Source organism: Glandiceps talaboti, chromosome 6 (genome assembly GCF_964340395.1).
Source record: "Glandiceps talaboti chromosome 6, keGlaTala1.1, whole genome shotgun sequence".
NCBI classification, from domain to species: domain Eukaryota; kingdom Metazoa; phylum Hemichordata; class Enteropneusta; family Spengelidae; genus Glandiceps; species Glandiceps talaboti.
In genome coordinates, this window is record NC_135554.1 from 22,827,991 (window position 1) to 22,852,277 (window position 24,287).

Genomic DNA, 24,287 nt, shown 5'->3' on the forward strand with positions numbered 1-24,287 from the left:
GTTAAGAACAGGGTCTTGAGACCACATTTTATTTTTAGCCCCCTAAGACTAATTTTGAAGATAAAAATTGCCAACATGTATTTTTTTATATTTGGTCCTATAATGAACGTAACCATATATGTTTCATAAAATTAACATGCATTTCACACGAAAACCCATATGCCCCTGCACTAAAATTTCAGCGATAAAAAATAATTTTCATTCACTCATGGTTTTCCTAACCCTGCCATATATTGCGTCGATTTAAATTTTTTTCATCTAATTGAAGACATTTAGGGTCGTTTGGGTCATGAGAAACAGAATTAAGCCTGCCCTTATATATACCTACCAATTACTGTTGTTATCTTTACAATATACATAATGTTCTGACTGTTGCTATGGACATGGTCTTGTTGATAGGCATATTTTATACATGTTTTGATATTTTTTTGGCCTGACTAACCAAAAATGTTGTTATCTTTGCAAAATATACTGGCATTGTTGGCTGTTGCTAAGGCCATATCAATGGAAGTTGACAAAAATCACATGGATTCATGGGTTTTCATTGCCTAACCAATGGTTAAGAATAGGGTCTTGGGGCCACATTTTATTTTTAACCCCCTAAGACTAATTTTGAAGATAAAAATCGCCAACATGTATTTTTTTTATATGTGGTCCTATAATGAACGTAACCAGGGGGGGCACGATACCTACCACGTGATATGGTTTGACCCCTAGAACAATAGAGCGTGACCCCGCTGCACTACAACTTAGTACAAGCGAGTATTTCCCGTTTTTCAATGAATTTTGAGTGTATATGTAAATAATTTCTCAAGATAAATTCCACATTTGTTGTAAAGCTATAAAGCATCATCCCAAACTGCTTAAATAATATCAAAAACGTCCAGTTGTGAAATTATTTATGTTCGAATGAAGGAGACAGGTCAAACTACTTAGTCAGAGCTTTCGACGAACGCTATTTTCCGATGTTTTTTTCACAGAAGAACACCATGTATTCAATGAAAAAAATCAACATTTATACATTTTGATTCATGATATTTACGTTATATCTTGCCACCACTAAATGCTCCACGAATAATGACTATACGGCAGCGTCAAAGACTAGTCGAAACTGTCTTAATTTCAAGATGGCGACGCACGCCTGGTCATATTCCTATAAGGGGTGGACCATTTGATATCCTGGGGGGGGGGGGGCTTGGAAGATTTCGGGGGAAAAAAAGATGCCAAGTGGAAACAAAATCCGGATATGAGTGGGTGATGGAAAAAAAAAGATGGACCACTGCTTCTAGAAAAAAAAATATCTTGATAGGGAAATGATGCACAGGTTTGAGTATACTGTTCAACCTGCTCGTACCTCTCCAACCAGGACACTTGTCAAATCATGACAAACAGTTTCAAACACGTCAGGGACCAGTCAGTTTCGTTAGCCTGTGGTACATATATATATTTGTTCTTGTCTCTGTTTCTTTCATGAATGGTTTAAATATTACTTCATGTAAGGGTTCAAACATAACTATACATACAATTATACATATAATACATGTATTACCTAGCTACCACACTAGTTATATGTAATTTTTTGGCTGTTTCACAATCAGTGCTTCACTTATCTTGCACTTTGGGGCAAAAGTGAACTTGACTGTTTTGTAACAGTAATCTTCATACTATTACTATCACTATTGGATAGTTTATAAAAGAACTTAATTATTGTCTGAAAGTGTCTGTGAATGGCCTAAACATTGCCTTTAGAAGTAAAAATCCTCCAGGGCCCTAGAACCCCCCCCCCCCCCCCCATTCACACACACACAAGAGGTACACATATTCCAGTCTCAAAGCTCTTCCTCTACAGCTTACTGTCAGATGCTATGAAACTTTATTCATGGGGTCAGTGACTTTTTGTTGGCCCAATGGAAAATAACACTGACACCCCCCATCCCCCCCAAGCTGGAGAAACTGACCGGTCTATCTAAATGTCTGAGCTCACCAATCAAGTTTCCGATTTGTATTTTCAGTGTGTCATCATACCATGGCATAAAAACTGTCAATGATGTTTATTTAATTGAAAATCAAATATGTATGAAATATGTAGTTTTCTAAATAAAATATGTGTGTGATAGAACAGCATCTTTTTACTCTCCGTATTACCCTGTGTGAAAACCAAACAGAAAATTGTGGTAACAAATGTAGGTGTTCAACGTTGACGTAAAAAAAATCCGGATATCTCAAAGAAGCAAAGAAAAAAAAAGTTGCCAGCATAGGCGAAGGAGAAAAAAAAAATTCTCAGGCAAGCAGGTGGGGGGGAAAAAAATGACTCTCCACCAATCTTCCAAGCCCCCCCCCCCCCCCAGGATATCAAATGGTCTACCCCTAATGTAACGTTGTACTAGTAATAGTACCATACACTTTCGAACAAACCACTTTGCCAGAAATGCTGTTATAAATACAAAAAAAAACACCGTAAATCTCACATTTTTATTTTATTTTATATAATTCATTTTTTCGTGTCATTGTCGAATAACTAGGGCCACCCTGGATACATTATGCAGCGATCACATATAAAATTTCTTACGGGAGTACTCCTCACACTCTCTGCAAGAAATGCGTCGAAGGCACAACCAGTTTCATTTCACTGGGAACAGCACGTATCTGAAACAATACACATGTAAAAATGTTAAACAACTACATAGTTTACTTGTCGACACGAGTGAAACTTCATTTTTCAGTAAGTACGGCAAGACAGAGAACGCAGAAAGAACGTAAACTTATGGGCGTTAGACCGGGTGCGGTACGTTATGCCAGGCGTAGTGCACTGATCACCGGCACCTGACCTCGAGCTTGCACACTAGCGTACTAGACATAGACGTCGCTTGCTGGACGTTGAATGTCACAACTATCACAGTCATTAATTATCAATGGACATGTAGGTATCCAACAAATGCTGCCTTGAAGTTGATTCTAGAAAATGGAATATCCATGTGCTTTTTTCATTTTGGTAAAAACGCGACCGCGACCTACCGTACCGAACTACAAATACAATGAACTGCAGGCCGGCATGTACACGTACGGTACGGTATACACGGTCACGTCGCTGAATACTTTTCGATCTGATTTGGTACCAGTACACATAATAAATTACGATGGCAAAAATAAACGAAAGACGAATTTAAAACGTATGAAACGTGACAATGTACGTACCTTGTCAATCTGTTGTCAACAGCGAATTTGTATCCAGCAGTACACAGTGCTAGGGGTAGGCAGGAAGTGCACTCGACAGTGTATCAATACTGAATGAGCTTCATTGCGCTGACGCGATAGCGTATCACGTGACTGGCATCGTCCCCCCCCCCTGAACGTAACCATATATGTTTCATAAAATTAACATGCATTTCACACGAAAACCCATATGCCCCTGCACTATATCGTCTGTCTTGATAAAAATCTTATCAACAGTGTTACATTTTATCGTCTGGCTCAACAATAATTGTACCAAGAGTGCTACATTTTATCGTCTGGCTCAACAAGAATTGTACCAAGAGTGCTACATTTTATCGTCTGGCCCAACAAGAATTGTACCAAGAGTGCTACATTTTATCGTCTGGCTCAACAAGAATTGTACCAAGAGTGCTACATTTTATCGTCTGGCCCAACAAGAATTGTACCAAGAGTGCTACATTTTATCGTCTGGCCCAACAAGAATTGTACCAAGAGTGCTACATTTTATCGTCTGGCTCAACAAGAATTGTACCAAGAGTGCTACATTTTATCGTCTGGCTCAACAAGAATTGTACCAAGAGTGCTACATTTTATCGTCTGGCCCAACAAGAATTGTACCAAGAGTGCTACATTTTATCGTCTGGCTCAACAAGAATTGTACCAAGAGTGCTACATTTTATCGTTTAGCTCAACAAAAATCTTACCAACACTGATATGCTATCGTTTATCATCTGGCTAGCTCAACAAAATTCTTACCAACAGAAATATTTGTCAAGCAATATGATAAAATGTAATAGTAAGATTATCATTTAGCCAGACAATAAAATGTAGCAATGTTTGTAAGATTTTGTGGAGCCAGACGTTTTGTTTCAGGTTTCATAATTTTAATTTCTGTTGAAATAACATGAGTTAAATTATTGATTCAGGGAAATATTAATGGTTGGCAGTAAAAACATCAAGACTCCTAGCATGAGTATTCCGGTGTATCCATCACACAAGGCAACCAGCAGAGTCAAGAAGTTGAAGAAAAAACTGACCAAACTTTACTTATCAGAGGTTAGTTATTGACTTATTCCATCACGCACATTAGGCAACCAGTAGAGCCAAGAAGTTTATGAGAAAACTGAATTTACCGATTTTAGGGATGCTTGCACAATGTCACTCAAGCTCAATAAACAAACTTTGTTCATTTGAGGAGAAGGGGTGTGACGTCAGTGCAATTGCTGGACTTCATTTTCGCACTTCTAACCAAAGTTTGAAGACTTTTAAAAGATTTTGTATTTACAACTGAGATGTTGATATAAAGTTGATCAAAATTTACTGAAACATGATTATATGGATATATACTTATATAACATTTTATATTTTTTTCATGTAGGTATTGGAGAATGTCCATGTGTGTGAAATATATGAAACCAAAAGACATGCGTAAGACAACACAACTTTGATATCTTTTTAGTCCCTTGAAGGGGACTATTACAATGGGCGCTGTCCTTCCAGCTGTCCGTGCGTGTCTGCATCCATCTGTCTACTATACATTATTTCTCAGACACATGCAATATCTTTTTTTTTCAAACCTGGCACAAAGGTGATGTCGTATGGAACATATGCACGTCACTTTGTTTCGTAAATTGTAAACTTGACTGACTGGTATTTATGGCATAACTCAAAAAAATTAATACTTAGAGGCTCCATTCAAGTCTTTACCCCAAGTTTATATGAGGTACAAGCTATACATTGATCTTTGACCTTTGACCTTGACCTTCAGCATCAATTATCAATATCAAGCCATGTTTTGCCTGTCACAGATACTTTGTAATATTTGTTTGTTGTCAATTTCTTTCAAATCATGTTCACAGGTGATATAGAAGAAAAGAAATATACACAAGGATTACTTTTGGTGCTCATGTTATATTTTAATGAAATGTCGACCATATTTGGAGTAACAGATTAATACTAGTAAAATACAGCAGAACTCAAAAACTTCGATGCATAGAGACTCTGTTCAAGTGTCTAATACCACATAATCATGTGCAAGCTGTTTTGTGACACATTGATCTTTAACCTTGACCTTGACTTTCAAGGTCAATTATCAAAGTCAAGCTATTTCTTGCATATTTCAGGCACTCTGTAGCATTTATTTGTGGCAATTTCTTTCAAAAATCACATCTAAAACTAATGCTGACCAAGAGATACACCTGCATTACTTTTAGTGATCAAATCACGTTTTACTGAATGATGGCTACATTTGTAGTAAACAGTCATATTTTACTAGTTAACTCATCAAAAACTTTAATGCATAGAGACTCTATTTAAGTGTCTATTCCCACGTTATTTGGTGTAAACTTTCTTTTCAGACTTTGACTTTGCTCTTGATTTTGACCTTCAGTGTCAATTATTGATAATCCTGCCTTTTCCTGTATATCGCAGTCACTTTTTTAATATTTATTTGTTGCCACTAACATTTATATTAGTCGCATAGAAATAAAGTATTTGAGGAACTTTGTGTGCTATGAAGACTTGTTTAAACAAATCACACAAATCTGAAAATGTGAGACAGACCACAAGCTGAGTTTACACATTTTGGGGTGTATTTTTTGTTGCATACTTAAAGTAATTTAGTTTTCTACTTACTCAGGCTTACTTATTTGAACTGCAAATATCACCTGAATTTTCTGTTTTTCGTCAATTTATTTTTATAGTTGTGTATTTTCTCCCCTATATTTGCAGAATGAAGTACAGGATATATAGAATCAAGTTATCCTTCCTGCCACAAGAATATTACAAAGTAAGATATTGAGATTAGAATTTTACATAGCTTTCTCATACTACAATTTTAATGTAAGCTAATACATAACCTAATAATAATAATGATAATAATGTTGATTTTTATAGAGCACTTTCCCACTTTGTGCTCAAAGCATTTTACAATTATTACCCCTGGCACAGATCTATAGTGGCACAACGGCCCTTTATACTTCTTCAACTCCCTGGGGAGTATACCGTACAATCCATTGCAGCCTTTATAAGTGCACAGGATTAAAGCATTCACATTGTAACAAGAAAAATATTGCCAATAATATCTAATTATCAACAGAAACGTAGCCCAGAGGCTTGGCTCTCCAGCTTGACAATGTCATTCACCAGTCATAAAAGCCAGTATAATGTATCAGAAAGCCAAGCTTATGGGCTAGCCCAAAGGTGACCCATACCTCGTATACATTACAGCAGCAAAGAAATCTAAAAGGTGAAAGTGAGAGGCCAGCTTTAATATTGACAACGCTGTTGAAGTGTTGTGTTTATTGACATAAACTTTAACTGTATGTTTCAAAATATGGCTATTAAATGAAACATTTGTGTACATTTCAGGACACAGCTAATCTTACATCAAGTGATGTGATGTATTATGTGGAGACGAGGTTCATGAAACGTCTAGCGTCAGCCATCAAACAGAAGATGAAACAGATTGCTGACATCCGGTTTGTAAATTCTGCATCATATTGTGCCTGATAGAACAGAATATATATATACTAGCTACTATATTTTTCTGTCTAATTTGGAAGTAAAACAGTTGCATTGAAATATTTTTGTGGATTTTTCAAAGACCAACTGTGTGATACCAGAAATCAGTATGAATGTACAGTTCTGCAACAAAACTTTCTAAGCAGTGATAATTATTTTCCAGCTTGGTCATAAATTGTATTGAGGAAAGGGTAAAGGTGTATGACTTGAAATAGAATTTCACACCTAGGCCTAGGCGCGTCATTCGAATTTTACTCCCTAGGTGAGTCATTTGAATTTTACTCCCTAGGCGAGTCATTTGAATTTTACTCCCTAGGCGAGTCATTTGAATTTTAGACCTAGGCCTAGGCGCGTCATTTGAATTTTACTCCCTAGGCGCGTCATTTGAATTTTACTCCCTAGGCAAGTCATTTGAATTTTACTCCTAAGGCAAGTCATTTGAATTTTACTCCTTGGACAAGTCATTTCACATTGTGTGAAGCATGTCAAGCTGATCTGTTTCTGACACTGAAATGTGTAAACATGTGTTTCTTTTCTATTTACCTTGAATATAGAAAGGTATACTCATATTAAATAACTGCAAACCCTACTTACATCAGATTTCAAAATACCGTTCAACGGCTCTATTGGACACAATCACACACAAACCAATAAGAAACTGCACATGCTACTCTTTAAGATAACAAAATTGAATATCACTCCTGGTGGCAGAACCATGAAATCTTTTAGCTCTCTGATAACTGATATGGCCTAGTAACTATACTGAAAACATCAGACTGAAGACAATTTTAAATGACATCTAAGATATGTATGAATATAAATATAACCAAGTCAAGATTTTACATTCTTAATTTTTTCACCTGAATAACAATAAAAACTTTCCACTCAAGCTTGTGTAATTCTATAATGTATTTGTCTTAAGAATGAAAATCTTGTTAATCCTACAGAATAATGGATTCTGAAACAAGGGCTTCTGTTCTCAATGATGACTTAGCGGCTGTAAATGATCGTCTTGGTAACCATAGAAACATGGAGGTTGATGCAATCTCAGATGAAGATGACGAACCTGATGATGAGGATGGCGATGCAGTTGCTAGGAAGAGGAGAAACCAGAGAACAGATGAGTTGGAATATGAAGAAGGAGGAGAAGAAGAGGAGGAGAGTGTTGAAGAGGGTGAAGAATCAGGTATAAGGGGGAGGGGAGTTGCATATGTACCAGATATAACTGGTGTGTGTGCGCATACAAGTGGTATTTGCACTGCAGTGCAATACCGAAAACATTATTGCATATATACTATGTGGAAATGATGGTGCAATTGTTTGTTGTACACAAAAGCTCATGATTGCAAAGTATCGTTTTTTACAGAAATTTGCTGTTTCCTTTAAACTTGTAATAATAACACAACCCCATACTGCTTGAGTCGTGCTTGCAGTGTTTACTGCTGTACTTCACAAGTGTAGCAAGTAAAAGTACAGCTGCAGTGAACTGCAATCATTTGTATAAATACCCCGAGTACACCACACTTGCACTTACGTGTCATAGGGTTCTGTAATATTGTTGCTGCATCTGTATAAAACACACTATGGTTGAACCCCCACAATGCATGAGTACGGGTATTGTGTACCAGGATTGTTTGGTACTGTATTGTGCTGTGCTGCAGTGCAAATACTACAGTATGTGCTCACACTGGTGCAAGTAATCACTGGTATACAAAAAGGCCGTTATGGTCACGGGCCGTTATGGTCACGGGCCGTTATGACTGGCATTCCAACTGATAATATCAGTTACCTAAGATCATCCCAAATTAATGATGGATTACACAAGAGCATGATAGCAATGATTTAGCTATGCGGATATAATCACCCTACAATCAGGATAGCGTATACCCAGTAAATCCCTGAAAATATACACTTGAAGATCATGGAAATGTATGAAAATATAACACTGCATGTTTTTGTATGATTAGATAATTTGGAGAAAAGAAATTATGTTCAGTTCAACAGACCCTAATTTTAAAATATGTCAGTGTTTTATGAAATTTACTCCATAAACTTTATTTCAGATTGTCATCATAACTCATACATTTCTTATCTCTTCTGTGCATGTACTTATCAAAGATGCAGAAGAAGAAGATGGACAAAATGAAGGTGAACAAGATGATGATGAAGTTAATGAGAGAGAAGAGAAAGCCGATGAGGTTCAGGTTACTAGAGGAAATGAGACTTTGACTCCGAGGAACAAGAAGAAAACGAGTACAAAGAAAAAGAAGAAAACAGAAAAAGTAGTTGATAGTGATAGAGTTGATGTAAGAACAATTGTCTATATTTACACTCCACTCTGTACATTTACAAAATTTAGACAAAATAACTATATTTTTGGATTGATGGCTGTTGGCCCATTTGTAGAAAAGAGAGACAAAGAAGAAGTACATGTGCAGAAGTAAAACAGTGCTTCAGTAATGTCATTGACAAATATTTTTTCAAACTTGGAATGAACTTCAAGGATAAATTTAATTGAAAATCAAATTCCCTTGATCTCTTTAAACTTTGCCATATGTAAGTTTGCTTCAGGTCTTTTTGAAATAAGAAAACTAATTTGGAGGTTTATTGTCTTGTTTAAGGAAATCAATAATGTTGCCCATAGAATTAACACCATATGCGGTGGCCATATTGGATTCTACGGCCATTTTGGATTCCAGGGCCATATTGGATTCTAAAATGGCATAATTTTGATATCACTTTTACCTCTATATTATATGAGGACCACTGATTTTTTTATCTCTATTTTAACTGAGAACAGGTTGGATTTTCTGTGAACAAAGTAACGGCAAAAATGTTAACTGTTTATCCGAGGTACATTTTACAATGGAAAACAAAGCAAAAGAAATTTAGATGCCATAGGTGTGTTGAGTGTGTTGGCTGAGTAAGACCAGTCAGCAATGATCAAAGTGTAACAGCTGCTGTCTATATCCTGCATCTTACAGTGAATACACATCCCTAATAAAAACATTGGAAATGAACTCTGTAAAATGTCAAATATTAATATAAAATATTAATCATTTATGTTTTATTGATGTGTCACCTTAGTGACTGTATTAAAACACTTGTGGTGTCATGTGTTGTTAATGGTGGTGATATGTTTAGGTGTTCATTTTGCAATTGCTGATACTAGTCAGAGTTTCATTTTGTTCTTTATAGGTTGTCTGTAATTCTAGTGAGTGGATTGTTGACTACAAGTATGATGACGAAGAAGAATTGTGGTGTGAAGTTTCATTCCAGGTCAGTGAAGCAGTACCATGATGCATGCATGGCCACCTTGATGTTTCATTTTGGATGAATCAAGCAATACTATCAAACACTCACAAAATAGCCACCTTGACGTTTCATTTAGAAGGAATTATTAAAAGCAATACTATCAAACACTCAGAAAAGTGCCACATTTAGGGTGAATTAAGTAGTACTGTCAAACATGCATATAATAGAAACCTTGACAATTCACCCAGGATGATGAGTTAAGCAGTAATATTAAGCATACAGAAAATGGCCTCCTTGATGTTCTATTTATGAGGAGTTGATTATTAATACAAAACACACACAAAATGGCCAACTGCATAATCTATTTTTGGAGTCATACATAATGTGTCAGGTGTGGCTCTTTAGCACTTCTTTCAGTCATATGTAGCCAGATGTAGTTTTTATAGCATCATTTATCAATGTTTGTACTTCTTCCTACAAATCACGGTGGTTAACACTGTGTGTGACCATCTGGTGTCACATGCACTTTACCAGAAAAGATACACATTTTTTTGTAGTTCACATTGTGTTACATTTTGAAGAAATAGTTTAGTGACACCTCACTGATGATAGAAAAAAAAAGTAACAGCAAGAACACTGACCCCAATACATGTATTGTGTACCATAACTAGCCTTAGAATTCAGATAAAATGGTGTGAACTATTTTAATATTTAGGTCTTGGATGTTAGAATACAGGATCAGTTGTTAAACAGTTGATTGAGACATTACCAATGTGAAATTTTTATCACATTGGAGGTTGAGCCAAGTGTCCCTCAGGTGCATCAATTTATTAGTCATCAATTTGAACAATCATGTTCTGAATCAGTAACTTGCATTTTGTATATTTGAAAATATTACAAAGTTGTAGTCTATCTTATGTTGTGTTCACTTGTAAAATTTGGTCAAAACTCACCCAAATTCCGTCATTTTAAAAGTCACAAATTCAAACTAATGGAAGGGGGGAATTTTTAAACTTTTCTGACAACCTAGTTTACATTTCTTTTTAAATATTGTTTTTTTTATTTGCAAAAAGGGACATGATTACAAAGACCAAAAGCAGAAAAAATGCACAAGCAGACAAGAACAGAGAGATACAGAACCTTTGCATATTTACAGAAGTGTTTTTATCACTGATTTTTTTTTTGGTGTTATGTCTTGATTTGCAGCTGGACCTCTTTGGTAGTAACATGGATATGTGTTCAGTGGTTAGGGAAGAATCTAAGAAATGTGTTGTACATGAGATACCTGGGATTACCAGATGTTTTCTGACAGATAGTACCATACCAGGGGATGCAGGAAGCAAAGTTGTGCAGACAGAAGGTGTTAATATAATGGTAAGACAAATATGTATTGTATTGTATTGTATTGTATTGTATGGACCAAATTATGACAGTTTTGAGACAGAAATATGAAACACATAGTACATAAAATCCATCTAGTATTATATTTATATCTATTTGTGTACTGAAATGAGTCTACAGATCTCATTGACAGGTTTATAAATGTGTATTTTATTGGTTCTTGCAGTATAAGTCTACCTAAAAATAATGTCTATTCAGTTTCTTAGTCGACAAAATGACTTCTGCACCACATGCTACACATGCATTACTAGATGCAGTACTGTAGTGGTTTCGCACCTCTTATCCTTCGAACCAGCTTTTCTGGCCTGCCTGAGGACTCCTGCCGATATTTTGATTTCCTCTCCTTAACTGATATGTTGCGACTGAGAAAATGAACTATTCTTAATTATTACATTTCCCTAGATGCATCCCCATTAGATTTCAGCCCAATCTGCTCAGTAGTTTTGACCTGTAGTTGTTGTTGAAAACATTTCCACACAGTTGACCCTAGCAACCATAACCGTCTTTTGTCTTAGTATAGCAATTCTGAATTCTAGTAGTAAGTTTAGTCAAGTTCATTGACCCCTAGATTTGGTGCCATCGATTCTATGTACTCTGATTGACAGATGCTTCTTTGAGGTTGGCCAACATCCAAGTCAGGATTGCGTACGTGCTAGTTCACAGGTCAATGACCTTTAGTTATGATTGACACCTCAAATTGTCACCATGAAGTGAAGTATTACAATATTGTCAACTTCTATTGTTAGTTGATAAAAATGAGTGACGCAAACAGTTGAAGTTAGTTGGCCATGATTTTTAGTTAGGCCTTTTTATATGCAAATTAGATATTTTCTTTACACATGAGAGAATTTCTGAGCTTCACTGGACAGATTTGGAGGTCTGTCTCAGGTGCAGTTCATCAAATGAATTTTAATCAAGAAACTTAGTCAATGATTGAACGTAATATTCAGTACTAGCTATGAACTAGATTTGCCATTGCTATGTACCCATTCCCTTCTCTTATGCGTATAGTGCAGCAACCCTTACTATGGTACCCATTCCCTTCTATTGGGTGTGTATAGTGCAGCAACCCTCACTATGGCACTATGGTACCCATTCCCTTCTTTTGGGCGTATAGTGCAGCAACCCTGAGTTATAAGCACCTTTGATTCAACACCATAAAGAATTGAGATATTTATTGGATATAGTCTTGTGTGTATTTCCTGGCAATTGTTGGATCATTAACCCTATTGTATATCCTCAAATCCAAGCTAACCATTGAAACAAGCCCAAAGCTGCAGGAGAGACAACGTAAATGTTGTCCTTTTTAATTTGGTTGGTGGTGAACAGAAGTTCTACGTCAGACAAACAGTCATCATCACCTGGTGGCAACTACTGAGAAGTTGTTGAAGACAACAAAGTCTCTCCTACTAAACCCAAAGTTGCAAGTGTCTCTGCTAACGTAGCACACTCATATAAAAACAAAGAATTTAGAATACAGTGAGAAAAAAAAACACTACACATACACTCACATGCGGCTAAGTTGTTACTTTACACAGAACACAAGAATATGCACTGAGTTCACAGTTTTCGTTGAAATTGTTAGTTTACTGCATATGTGTGTGTGTGTGTATGTGTGTGTGTGTGTGTGTCTGACTGTCTGTATAATATAATATGTGTAGAAGACTGACCAGCCAGGCCCATGGCCTTATCAACAATTTGTTTACAATTAAACACAATTAGATTCTACTATATAGGTAGAGAATTTTAACTCACCTTTAAGTACTGAAGTAGGTAGTTTCAGCACAGTTTGAGACTGCCAAATTCAGTAGCTAGGTAGAATCCTGTTGTAAATTATGTTATGTGTGAAAAACTCTTAACACATGATTATGTTTTGTATTTTACCATTTGACCAGGAAGAGATTGTCACGTTTATTTTATATATTCTCTTGATTTTAGGAAATGTTCAAATACCACAAAATACTAAATCTACAGAGATTGTATAGTAATGATATACATGCTATGGCAAATACATACGGAATTGAAGCTGCCAGACGGGTGGTCATTCAGGTAAGAACATGTCATGAAATGTGATTGCTATAATATAATATCTATTTTGACACAATAGGCCACTGGATACAATACAAAGGAATAAATAAAATGGAAGGACACTATAAGATTACACATATATGTGTGAACGAAAACAAGTTTTTAACATATACATGTACAACCTTATGAATCTGTATTGCATGTTACATCACTGTTATATCGTTACATTGAAATTTTCCTTGTTAGCTTACCTACAGCTGAGATATGTCTTATTTTAGATTTTTTATTATTATTTTTTTCATGTGTGAGTGTCTAGTTCAGGTTTTCCATTGTTTTCCAAATGGTCTGTGTTGTTTATTTCTTCCTATCAGATGTACAGCCATTACAGATTGGAAGAATAGTTTTATATTGTCTTTTTAAGTTGATATCAGTTTCTGCATCCACTATTTCATTACAGTCTTCACAATTTTTGCGATTTTACCAAAACGTTAAAAAAAAAAGAAACCCAGGTCGGCAGTAAAAAACTAGGTGCGGTCGGGTAACTGGAACCAAACAATTATTTTTTTTAGGCCTTATCATCACTGCCAATTAATGTTCCATTTGGGAGTAGAGGTTTGTGGAGCTAGTACGTAGTTTAACAAGGTGTCATGGAAGCTGGTTTTTATGATATACAGGATGGGGGAGGGACCACAAGGAATGAGAATCAGAAAGGAGACTCACACAACAGGACACAGAACTGGTTTTATTACCAAAGTAAAATAAAAAGTACAACACTTAATATTTTTTTTATTTCGTGAATTTTATTGGGTGCACTAAAGTTGATATATAAGTTCTGTCCAAGTTTTATATATTAGATTTTTAAATGAAAATGTAACACTTTGTACAGTAAAATTGCTTGTACTAAAACTATTACTTTAAAGGCCAGGGTTTCAATCCCAGGTTTTCACATTAGTGTTATCTTATCTGTGAAGTATTATATAGGTTTAATCTTTTGTCCTTGATCCTGGCCCTACTATTAATCTGTCAGACAACTGTTTTTAACACCTAAATTTTAATCATTTTTTGAAGTGGGCTTTTAATCTAAGAAACTAGCATATAAAATTTAAAACTATTGATGGCTTGTGACAAATAAAATACTTAGAGTTTGGTCTATCCTGATACAAAGTCCGTGTCAACATAATTTTACTATAAACATGTCACCACTTTAGGAACATTTGGGAAGAGCACTTTACCTACAAACCTAAGTACTTGCATTGCAGTAAAGACATTTTCAGGAGAATTGTTCGCTTGAATCAGTCATAAGAAGTTAATTTTGGTGTATGATAAAAGTTTATATGGGACAATCTGTCTTTGTTATGTGTGTGGATTGAGTCTGTGTTGTTGTTGTTGTTGTCTGTCATCTGTCTGTCATCTGTCTGTCATCTATGTCTTTCATCTGTCCATGAATTGCAAACCTGCCGTGTCACAAATAGAACAGTTTGACAAGGTGACATGTCAGGGTTCTCCCCATCCTCAAATGATAAGTTACTAACACTAATTACATTATATGTCTTTGTATGAAACTTGTCTCATTCCTGCTTATCACAAAAAAGCAAACGCACTCTTGTTTTTTCACAGGTTGTAACTCAAAGTAATCAAGTCACAACTTAAACATTTATGTGAACCTACTAACTACATTTGTACACTTGACCTGGTAATTGTGATATATACAAATTAAATTACTTGTGTTCCATTTATTCAGTATAAGTACTGTTATGCTGCTCTATTGCAGGAGATCAAAGGGGTTTTCAAAGCATACGGAATCTATGTTAACAGTCGTCATTTGACGTTGGTGGCCGATTACATGACCTTTGATGGTAGTTACAGACCATTCAATAGAGTCAGCTTAGAATCCAACTCATCACCTCTACAAAAGATGACATTTGAACAATCTATGACATATTTGAAACAAGCTACAATTGACGGTGAGTCACTTCACTAGCCAAGTTGAACAAAATATATGGACTATACTCTGGTTGTGCTATGTCATGACAATGCGTGTCTACGTCACTAGTTCTCCTATGTTTGAAGCACAAGTCAAAACACTACCACAGTGCATTATATAAGCGGAAGGACTCCTGGATCTTTCAGGCTATAATTTCACCAGGTTAGGCAGAAATTAAGTCAGTATTTAAAAAGTACAAGAGACATCATATTATGGTTTCATACTCATTAAAATGAAAATACACAAGAAGTAACCTTAATGGTAATTTTATTAGTTTAGGTTTTAAGATTTTAGTTTATCAAAAATATTTTCCAACATAACATACAAGTGAAGGTTTATCCATTTTTGCAATGAATATTTCAACTTTTATAACAACCACCATAAAATGAGAATGATATCTACTTTCACTCATTAATTCTAGACATCTTTTCTGGATGATAATACCTGACATAAATTCCCTTTTTTTTAACGTTATTCTTACAGGTGCTTATGATCAGTTGAAGTCTCCCTCAGCAAGACTTGTCGTAGGCCGTGTTGTTTCTGGAGGAACAGGTGCCTTTGATTTAGTACAACCTTTGGTCTAGTTCAACAAACAACACCCATGTGCTGGTTGTAGGCTGTATTGTTTCTGGAGGAACAGGGGCCTTTGGTTTAGGACAGCCTTTTTACTTGTTGTAGGCCATTTTGTCGCTGGATGTACAGGTGCCTCAACAAACAACACACTGTGAAATCACTGAATGCATTGTACTGGTTGTAGGCCATTTCGTCACTGGAGGTACAGGTGCTCATAGGTCTAAATCAACAATGACACTGAAATCACTGAATGCATTGTACTGGCCATATTGTCTCTGGAGGTACAGGTGCCTTTGGTCTAGCTCAATAAACAACACACTGTGAAATCACTGAATTTGTAATTTTGACATCATAATGTGTCCGATGATTTATTGCTGTTTACATAATATCAAACTACAACTAGTACAAGTACTCCAAAAGTACAAAAGGATTATGAGAAATAAATGCAACAATGTACATACTGATGTGGAACATATATATATGTTTGTATTTATTAGTCTGCCTGGGGGTGGGGGGGGGGGACTATTATAATGGACTCTGTGTCCATCCATCATGGGTTTGAAATACATGAGTTCTCAGACATGCAATATCCTATTTTGATAATTGACTCTGAAGGCCTAGGTTAAAGGTCAATGTCTTTAAGGAAACCTTGTATTTGATAATAGGGGGTAGACATTTTAATGGAGTTTCTATGTATTAGACACTTTGTCATATTTGTTTGTTGCCAATTTCTTTTAAATCGTGTCCACAGGTAATGTAGGAAAAGAAAACTTTGATATACAAAGATATATACAAGTATTACTTTCAGTGATCATATCACTTTTTACTTAATGGTGGCCATATTTGAATCATAACTAAAAAATGAGCGACCCTTGACATTGGTCAGTTATCAAAATCAAACATTTCTCGCATATTCTATAGAAAAATGCATTGTCCCTTAATATCATAAAAATCCTAAAAAGTTTGTGGAATATTATTTGCCAACTTTACACCTACACTGACAAAAAAGTCATTGAAATTCTCGACAACATCAGCTTGGTCTGTCACGATGTAATCACTTCCATTCATATTGACCTTTAGATGGTCTGGTAATTTATCTGGGCAGGTCTTCTTGCCAAGCACATCACCGATTACATTCCATAACCTGTCACCCTGGTTTACAGTAAATAAATTAGGATAGTAATTCTTTTTAGTAATTCTAATAACACATGCACTTTTTAGTATTTATTTATTTGGCCAATGCAAGTGAACCATATTCTGTGCGTGTGTGTGTGTGTGTGTTGGTTGGTTGCACTACAGACGTCATTTGGGTAAAATCTGATTTTTTGGTTAAAAAATAAGCACAAAAACTACTTGTCAAGTTGGTCTGAAATTTGGTGGAATATTCTTAGGGATGTGTAGTTGAAGAATTGTTCATGATATGGTGATGCCATCAATGATAAGGTCTAACAAAATGTATGTTTGGTTAAATTGGGAAACTTGGTTAGGATGTTTTGAGGGGTGTGTAGATAAAAAACTGTTCAGTACATGTGGATTTCATCAGTGATAAACAAGTGAAGGGTTAAAAATGTGAATTTTGGTCAAAGTCTATCTCGAAACCTATTGGCCCCAGCAACCATGACCAAACCCTTTAATAGCAATGACCAAATTCAAGTATATTTGCAAACATAACATTATTTGGTAAGCATGTGAGTAAACATTAAAAAATGTGCAAAAATTTGCCTAGCAGCAAGACCACGCTCATAGCAACAGCCAAATGATGCCACATGTTGCAAAGATAACAAGGCAGCACCCTTCAAATAATTGATTTTTTTGTGTTAAATTTTGACTCGGAAGGTAAAGGTCTGAGTCAAATATAAGGATAGTAAGATACTAACAGAACGGTCATATCAGCAGAAGGGGAACATCTTATACTACATAGAAGTAGACACTTGAATGAAATCCATGTATGTCTTGTGTTTCCAGAGCTGTTAAACAAATTGATTTTTACACCAAATATGGCTGCCATTCAGTAGAAATGTGACATGAATGCCAAATTTTATACTTGTGACCAAGGTCTTAGAAAATATTGGTCACACCTAAATACCACAAAATTCAGGAATATACGAGTAGAGAATTGACCCTGAATTCGAAGGTCAAGGTCAAAAGTCAAGATCCTAAAAAACGCTTACACCTGATAATATTGGGATAGACACTTGAAAGGAGTCAATCAATATGTATTACAGTTTTTGAGTCATGCAGCAAGTGTTATGATTTTTGCTGCAAATATGGCCACCATTCAGTAAAATGTGAGAAGAGCACCGAAAGTAGTGGTTGGTATTATTCTCTTCTATATTACCTGTGACATGATTTAAAAGAAAATAGCATCATTTATTGTCTGCAAGAAAAGGCTTAATTTTGACATTGTCATTTGAAGGTCAAAGGTTTAACGGTTAATATCTTTAAAGAAAGATTTTACCTGATAATGTGGGGTAGACACTTGAATGGAGTCTATGGTTTACAGTTTTTGAATAATGTAGTAAAATATCTTTTTTGTCGACAAATATGGCCGTCATCAGTGAAATTAGCTTTATTATGTAACTATAAAATATAAGGGGAGATCTCCCATTATATCTCAATGGTTGAATAAATTAAGTAAAACAAAATACCTAAACCTGAAAAGGGGATAATGAATATCAACATTGTTGATTATTTTGGTCATGTTTAACTGCAGTCTTTGTTTCATCCATTGTGCCGGATGTAAGGTATTAAAGAGTATTCGTTGCCAATACTGAGTCAATTTACCGATGGGGTGGCTGTTATAATGTGAGAGAAATAGTACCAGCTGTTACGCTGTGAAATAGTTAATTATATAGTGCGTTCGTTGATTGTAAACATTGCCATTTTGTTTAAAATGACCAATGTTACAAAACAGTATTAAAATTTATTTACGTAACATGCCAACGTCAATCACACACGGACAATCTGTACGATAAGCGTGTGGTACACTTTACATGTTGTGGACACGTGTGTGTTGCAGTAGTGTGTTTACACAGGTTTACATTTGCTGTGTATACCCTAACCTTATAGTTGACAACATCATAATATTTATATGAATGGTAGTTTGACAAATATAAGGAATTCGAAGACAAAAGTGTGTATTTTTAGCACCAGTTGTAAAACTTTATTTAGCAAATGTAAATGATACACACCATCAGAATACGTTGATAGTTAGACATTCCTATTGAAATTCCACTCAATATTCGCACTGTAGAATACATTGATTGATTGATTGGCCATAAAACTTAACTTAAAATGTTAAATATTTCAGTCTGTTGAGGGTATTGCTATGACAAACACAGAATTCAGCAAGTAAGTAATACAGAGGCACTCAAAATATATGTGTGTGTGTGACATTTTTATCTAAAAACTATCGTCACCATGTAGAATTAATTAGCTATTTTATTTTTGTACCTACACATGATGTACAATTATATCAAACCACCTATACCTTTTAATATAGTTCAATGTGATTTCTTTTTAAATATTTTCTTTTACAAAAACTACTTTGAATGTTGTTTTTGTGAATCGGAATTATAGCTGGACACAACGTTCATTTCATGTTTTTCCGGGCACAAAGAGAACGATATTCTCTTGACGAAAAATTATATTGGACATCGACATTTATATTTGTGGTGGACAACACAATTTGACATGAATGTTAATAATTCAATAACATATTGAATCATTATTGAAAAAAAAATATTGGTATAGCCAAACATTTCTATAAAATTATTTAAAACTACACACTAACCAAGGTAACCAAGGCAACCGTGGTACATAGTGAATTCTTACATTTCCTTAACTAATCATTTGCTCAACTGTGCAGAATAGATTCCTTCATCCATGCAGACTTAAGTCCGAGAGAATGGGTACTAATATGGACACCGTGCATGGACACACATACGTCATATGGACACCATGCACGAACAGTATGCACGGACACACATACGTCAGATGAACACTATGCACGAACAGTATGCACGGACACACACGCGTCATATGAACACTACGCGTACGCACGAACAGTATGCACGGACACACGTACGCCATATGAACACTATAACGAACAGCTGCATGGTTTACTGAAGTTACCTATATACTGCACTTGTCTAATATTATCATAGCAAAATGCGGGTTGTATATCAAGCATTTCTTTCGATAATAAGCAAATATGCAACATATTAAAGCTAAAATATTCATGATATATTAATTATACCTTACTACCTAATATTATATTGTTTGAAGTGTTATGATTATTCATACATGACACGCAACTAATACAACCAGCGAAAAATCACAGGTGCGTTTGCTTGCCTTGTGGTACGCATGAATGAGACAAAGTTCATGCATGGTTCATGCAAAGACATACAATGTAATTACTGTCTGTAACTTATCCAAATATAAACATCACATAACCCCAGATCCAACAACTTCGTTTACTTGTAGAACACTACACATTATAATGTTCGCCTCCGACTTGCATTAACATTTCCACAGATTTATACAAACCGATAAAAGCATCATTTGAATCGTTGTTTTTGTATCAGTTGTAGTGCTGTTATTTTACTTATCATTTTGTTTTTGCGTAAAGTCTTTCCACTTCATTCAAGAAAACACGTTGGTGTTGTTGTTTTTTCGCTGGTTGTATTATTTCAACTACTTATTTACCTGGAACTGGTATCAGACCAGAGACAGATTAAAATATATTCTGTAAATATGTCATTTTACTCATTTGTGTTTAAATATTCTTTGCTATTATTTATTTCTTGATTACTATTTATTTCCGTACTATTATCGTGTTGTCCTACATTATCTAATTCCTTTTGATAAAGGAGTGCAGTTTCCTCTTCGTTCTTCGGGTGGAGCTTGTGCCACCACGTGTCCACAGCAACGAAAATTGTTGCTATAAAAATCAAGATGGCTCCTGCAAGATCGAACTTCGTCGGCTTCATTTCCAGCCAAAAGTTTTGTAGTAGAAAGGCAACAAATATCGAAATATTCCGTACTACCGTGACAGTGGGTGCATCCTGTACTTCCAAAGCTCGGTAAAGCGAATAAAAAGATATTGTGTATGTAACAGACATGCCTATCAAGTATCCGATGACATGCGACTGTTTAATCTCCCAAATGGCATCTTTCGCCACACACAACAGAACTACGCTAAATATTAGAGACATCATCCCTGCATAGAAGATAACATTTAGTGGATTAACGCGTTGCATGAGCGATCGAGAAGCGACCAATACAATTGCCAGTAGCACCGCAGCGCCACTAATTAAACCGTAACCGATAGATAAATTTTCGGTGTCACCATACCCGAGTGACCAATGAGAACCGAATATGAAAGGTGGTCGGATTAACAGGAAAACTCCGATGAAATCTATGACAACCGCAATTATTCCAATGGGTCTCCACTTCTCATTGATGCAAAGTGTTGACAAAATGGTTGCTGCAATCGCAGTGATTCCACTTAGCAATGCAACACCGGTTCCTGGAGGTAAATACGAGAAAGCCACCGTCTGCAAGATAATGACGATAGCTCTTCCTGAACCAGCCAGTATTGTCAACACTGTATCCTTCTTACTCTGGTCTGTAAATGGCGATACTTTGTAATATATCAGGAAAGGAATGACCACTAGTGTTAGTGGCAAACAAGTTAGAAATACGGTCTGTGAACGGGATAATCCTGCACCGACAGAGACGTGGGTGAATGCAGATGTTGTAGCTATAGTGACACCGGAAAGTAAAGCCATGAATACGCCTTCTAAATTCTTAAGGTGTCCACCGATGGTTGAACCATTTCCATCTTGTTTGCCTTGTTCCGAGTCAGCTCCATTGCTCTGGACCGCTGCACCATTAGGCACATCCGAGGATTTCATTTTCAGTTCGTTAGCCTGTGCAAGGAGATCTAGAACGATTGATTGACTGTTCGCTCAGTGTTTATTGTCCATTCCAGATCAGCCATAGGCGTGGGCTTACTTGTACAATCACAGAGCTGACATGTTCCAATACTGCATCCAACTATCAGATCTGCTTTATCTATGTATGATGGTGTGATTTGGGTCTATATATAACTTTCTGATTCTGTGCAGACATCTGTCGACAAATGACGAAATTCGTCTCATCTGTTAAAGATTAAGCAAACCTGAACAGTTCCATGCAACATATGTACCATTGTCTTCTGAGCAACGAGATGAATCTCTGTCTTTGTAATCTGTCACAGATGAAATCAAGAAACGAAGCGACGGTGTCTATATTTAGGATCAGAACAACTAAATGTGTTCGTCCCGTGCGTATCATCCCGGTTGACTATAATTCTGTCAATACATGTTAGCGGATGGTGAACATTGACTTCAGTTTGTCGTTTAGAATAAATTAATTGACAGAATGACAACAAATTAACATTATAATGAACACAGTGCCTGAATCATATGAATGTAATACACGTGATCGTCACTAATATACATTAGGGGTGACCTCTTTATTTGTTATGTTTCCCACGAAACACCTTGAAAAATAGGGGTTGTTCAGTCGGTAAAAAGAAAAAAAAATGTATGTATACGTGCGCGCGTGTATGTATGTATGTATGTATGTATGTATGTATGTATGTATGTATGTATGTATGTATGTATGTATGTATGTATGTATGTATGTATGTATGTATGTATGTATGTATGTATGCATGCATGCATGCATGCATGCATGCATGCATGCATGTATGTATGTATGTATGTATGTATGTATGTATGTATGTATGTATGTATGTATGTATGTGTGTGTTTGTGTGCCTCTGTGTATGTGTGCCTGTGTTGTCGCCATCTTACAACCAATGTCGTTGTAATATTTTTTTTCTGATCTGACTGAAAAAGGCATACGTCATTTTAAACATAATTTGGTCATATCTTCTAAAATATAGGATCATAAGAAACATAGAAATAAAACCGGCCCATCGTTACAATGCGGCAGGGACTCATAATAGTTTAACATTGTTTTGTTAATCAGGCTGCCATGGTCGAATAAGATCATACGATTACGTTGTACTACGCTTTGAGATTGTTAATGAAGGACACAAATTGCGGAAAAGGTGAACAGAGCGTTACTTATCTTAGAGAGAGAGAGAGAGAGAGAGAGAGAGAGAGAGCGCCACCTATGTTAGTGATGATAGTGACTAATCTTTCCTTGAAATTGACAGCCTGACAGCCTGCAAGATGGCGGGTGAGGGTGCTTAGGAAAGTCAACTGAATTTCTTCCTTGATGGCTGTTACATTTACCGACTTTCCATGAAGCGTTTACGACCTCTTAATATTCTGTCCATCGTGCCATGGTGTAAATAGCTTGCTAGATCTAAGCAGGTGGTGTATAGAATAATAATTGTGCAGTCAACTTTTTACTGGTTAGGTGCTTCCTTGTTATTCTGGCTTATGCGTGTATCAGACCAAGCTACTACCGTCATGGTTTTTGACCCCTTCATGAAGATCACATTTACAATACACCTAATAGCTTTTTAGCCCCCCCCCCCCCCGACTTTTACAGTGGGTTACACTCGTCCGTGTATGCATGCCTCCGTATGTGTCTGTGAGTCCATAATGTCATTTCTCTGACTTGCAATATCCGATTTCAATCAAATCTGGCACAAAGGTGATATATGATATGGGACATGCACGTCTTTTAATTTAGCGACATAATAAATTTGACCTAGTGGTGGCCATATCTGTGGACAAAAATCAATATTTACTGCATAACTCAAATTACAGTAATACATAAGCTAAGACTCAATTCAATCTATCCCTATATTATTAAGTACAAGCGGTTTTTTATGACCTTGACCTTCACGATCTATTTTAATCAAAATCAAGCAAAGTATTAAAGGAGAGTGTCTCCTACGAAGGAACACTTGTTTACCTTAGAAATGTTCACTCTTCTAATAAATGTATATCTTGCCTCTAATCAGATCTTAGACCACTAGATTTTTGGTGATATGAGTTCTGATAGTCTAGCTTTCACATTTCTGTCCATAATAGCTTTTCTCAACTTATCCACAGACGAGGATAAGCGACGTATCTCAGAACACAATAAGTTGCTCATAAGGACTTTTCATAACATGGACTTCAGGCTCTGTAAATTATCCCAAAAAACACAGTGATCGTTCGATCTCGGTTCCGCGTAATACTAGTATCCAGAAACTTCCAAGTATATTGCATCACTATTCTACGAATCGTTACTTTAAATACAGTACTCATATCATGTAACGTACTGAACGCGATAGCGA

The 24,287-nt window shown here is 35.9% G+C and overlaps 1 protein-coding gene across 1 annotated transcript in view; it reads left to right on the plus strand.

The window, feature by feature from the left end:
- Positions 1-16,438, plus strand: part of LOC144436138 (DNA-directed RNA polymerase I subunit RPA1-like) — a 43,798-nt gene extending 27,360 nt beyond the window's left edge. Inside the window, 11 exon segments of the mRNA XM_078124839.1 lie at positions 4,140-4,269; positions 4,592-4,641; positions 5,944-6,001; positions 6,583-6,692; positions 7,683-7,921; positions 8,860-9,041; positions 9,934-10,014; positions 11,197-11,364; positions 13,330-13,440; positions 15,191-15,383; positions 15,887-16,438. Coding sequence (XP_077980965.1) covers positions 4,140-4,269; positions 4,592-4,641; positions 5,944-6,001; positions 6,583-6,692; positions 7,683-7,921; positions 8,860-9,041; positions 9,934-10,014; positions 11,197-11,364; positions 13,330-13,440; positions 15,191-15,383; positions 15,887-15,987 — 1,423 coding nt within the window. The 3' untranslated portion in view covers positions 15,988-16,438.
- The last annotated feature ends 7,849 nt before the right edge of the window (positions 16,439-24,287 follow it).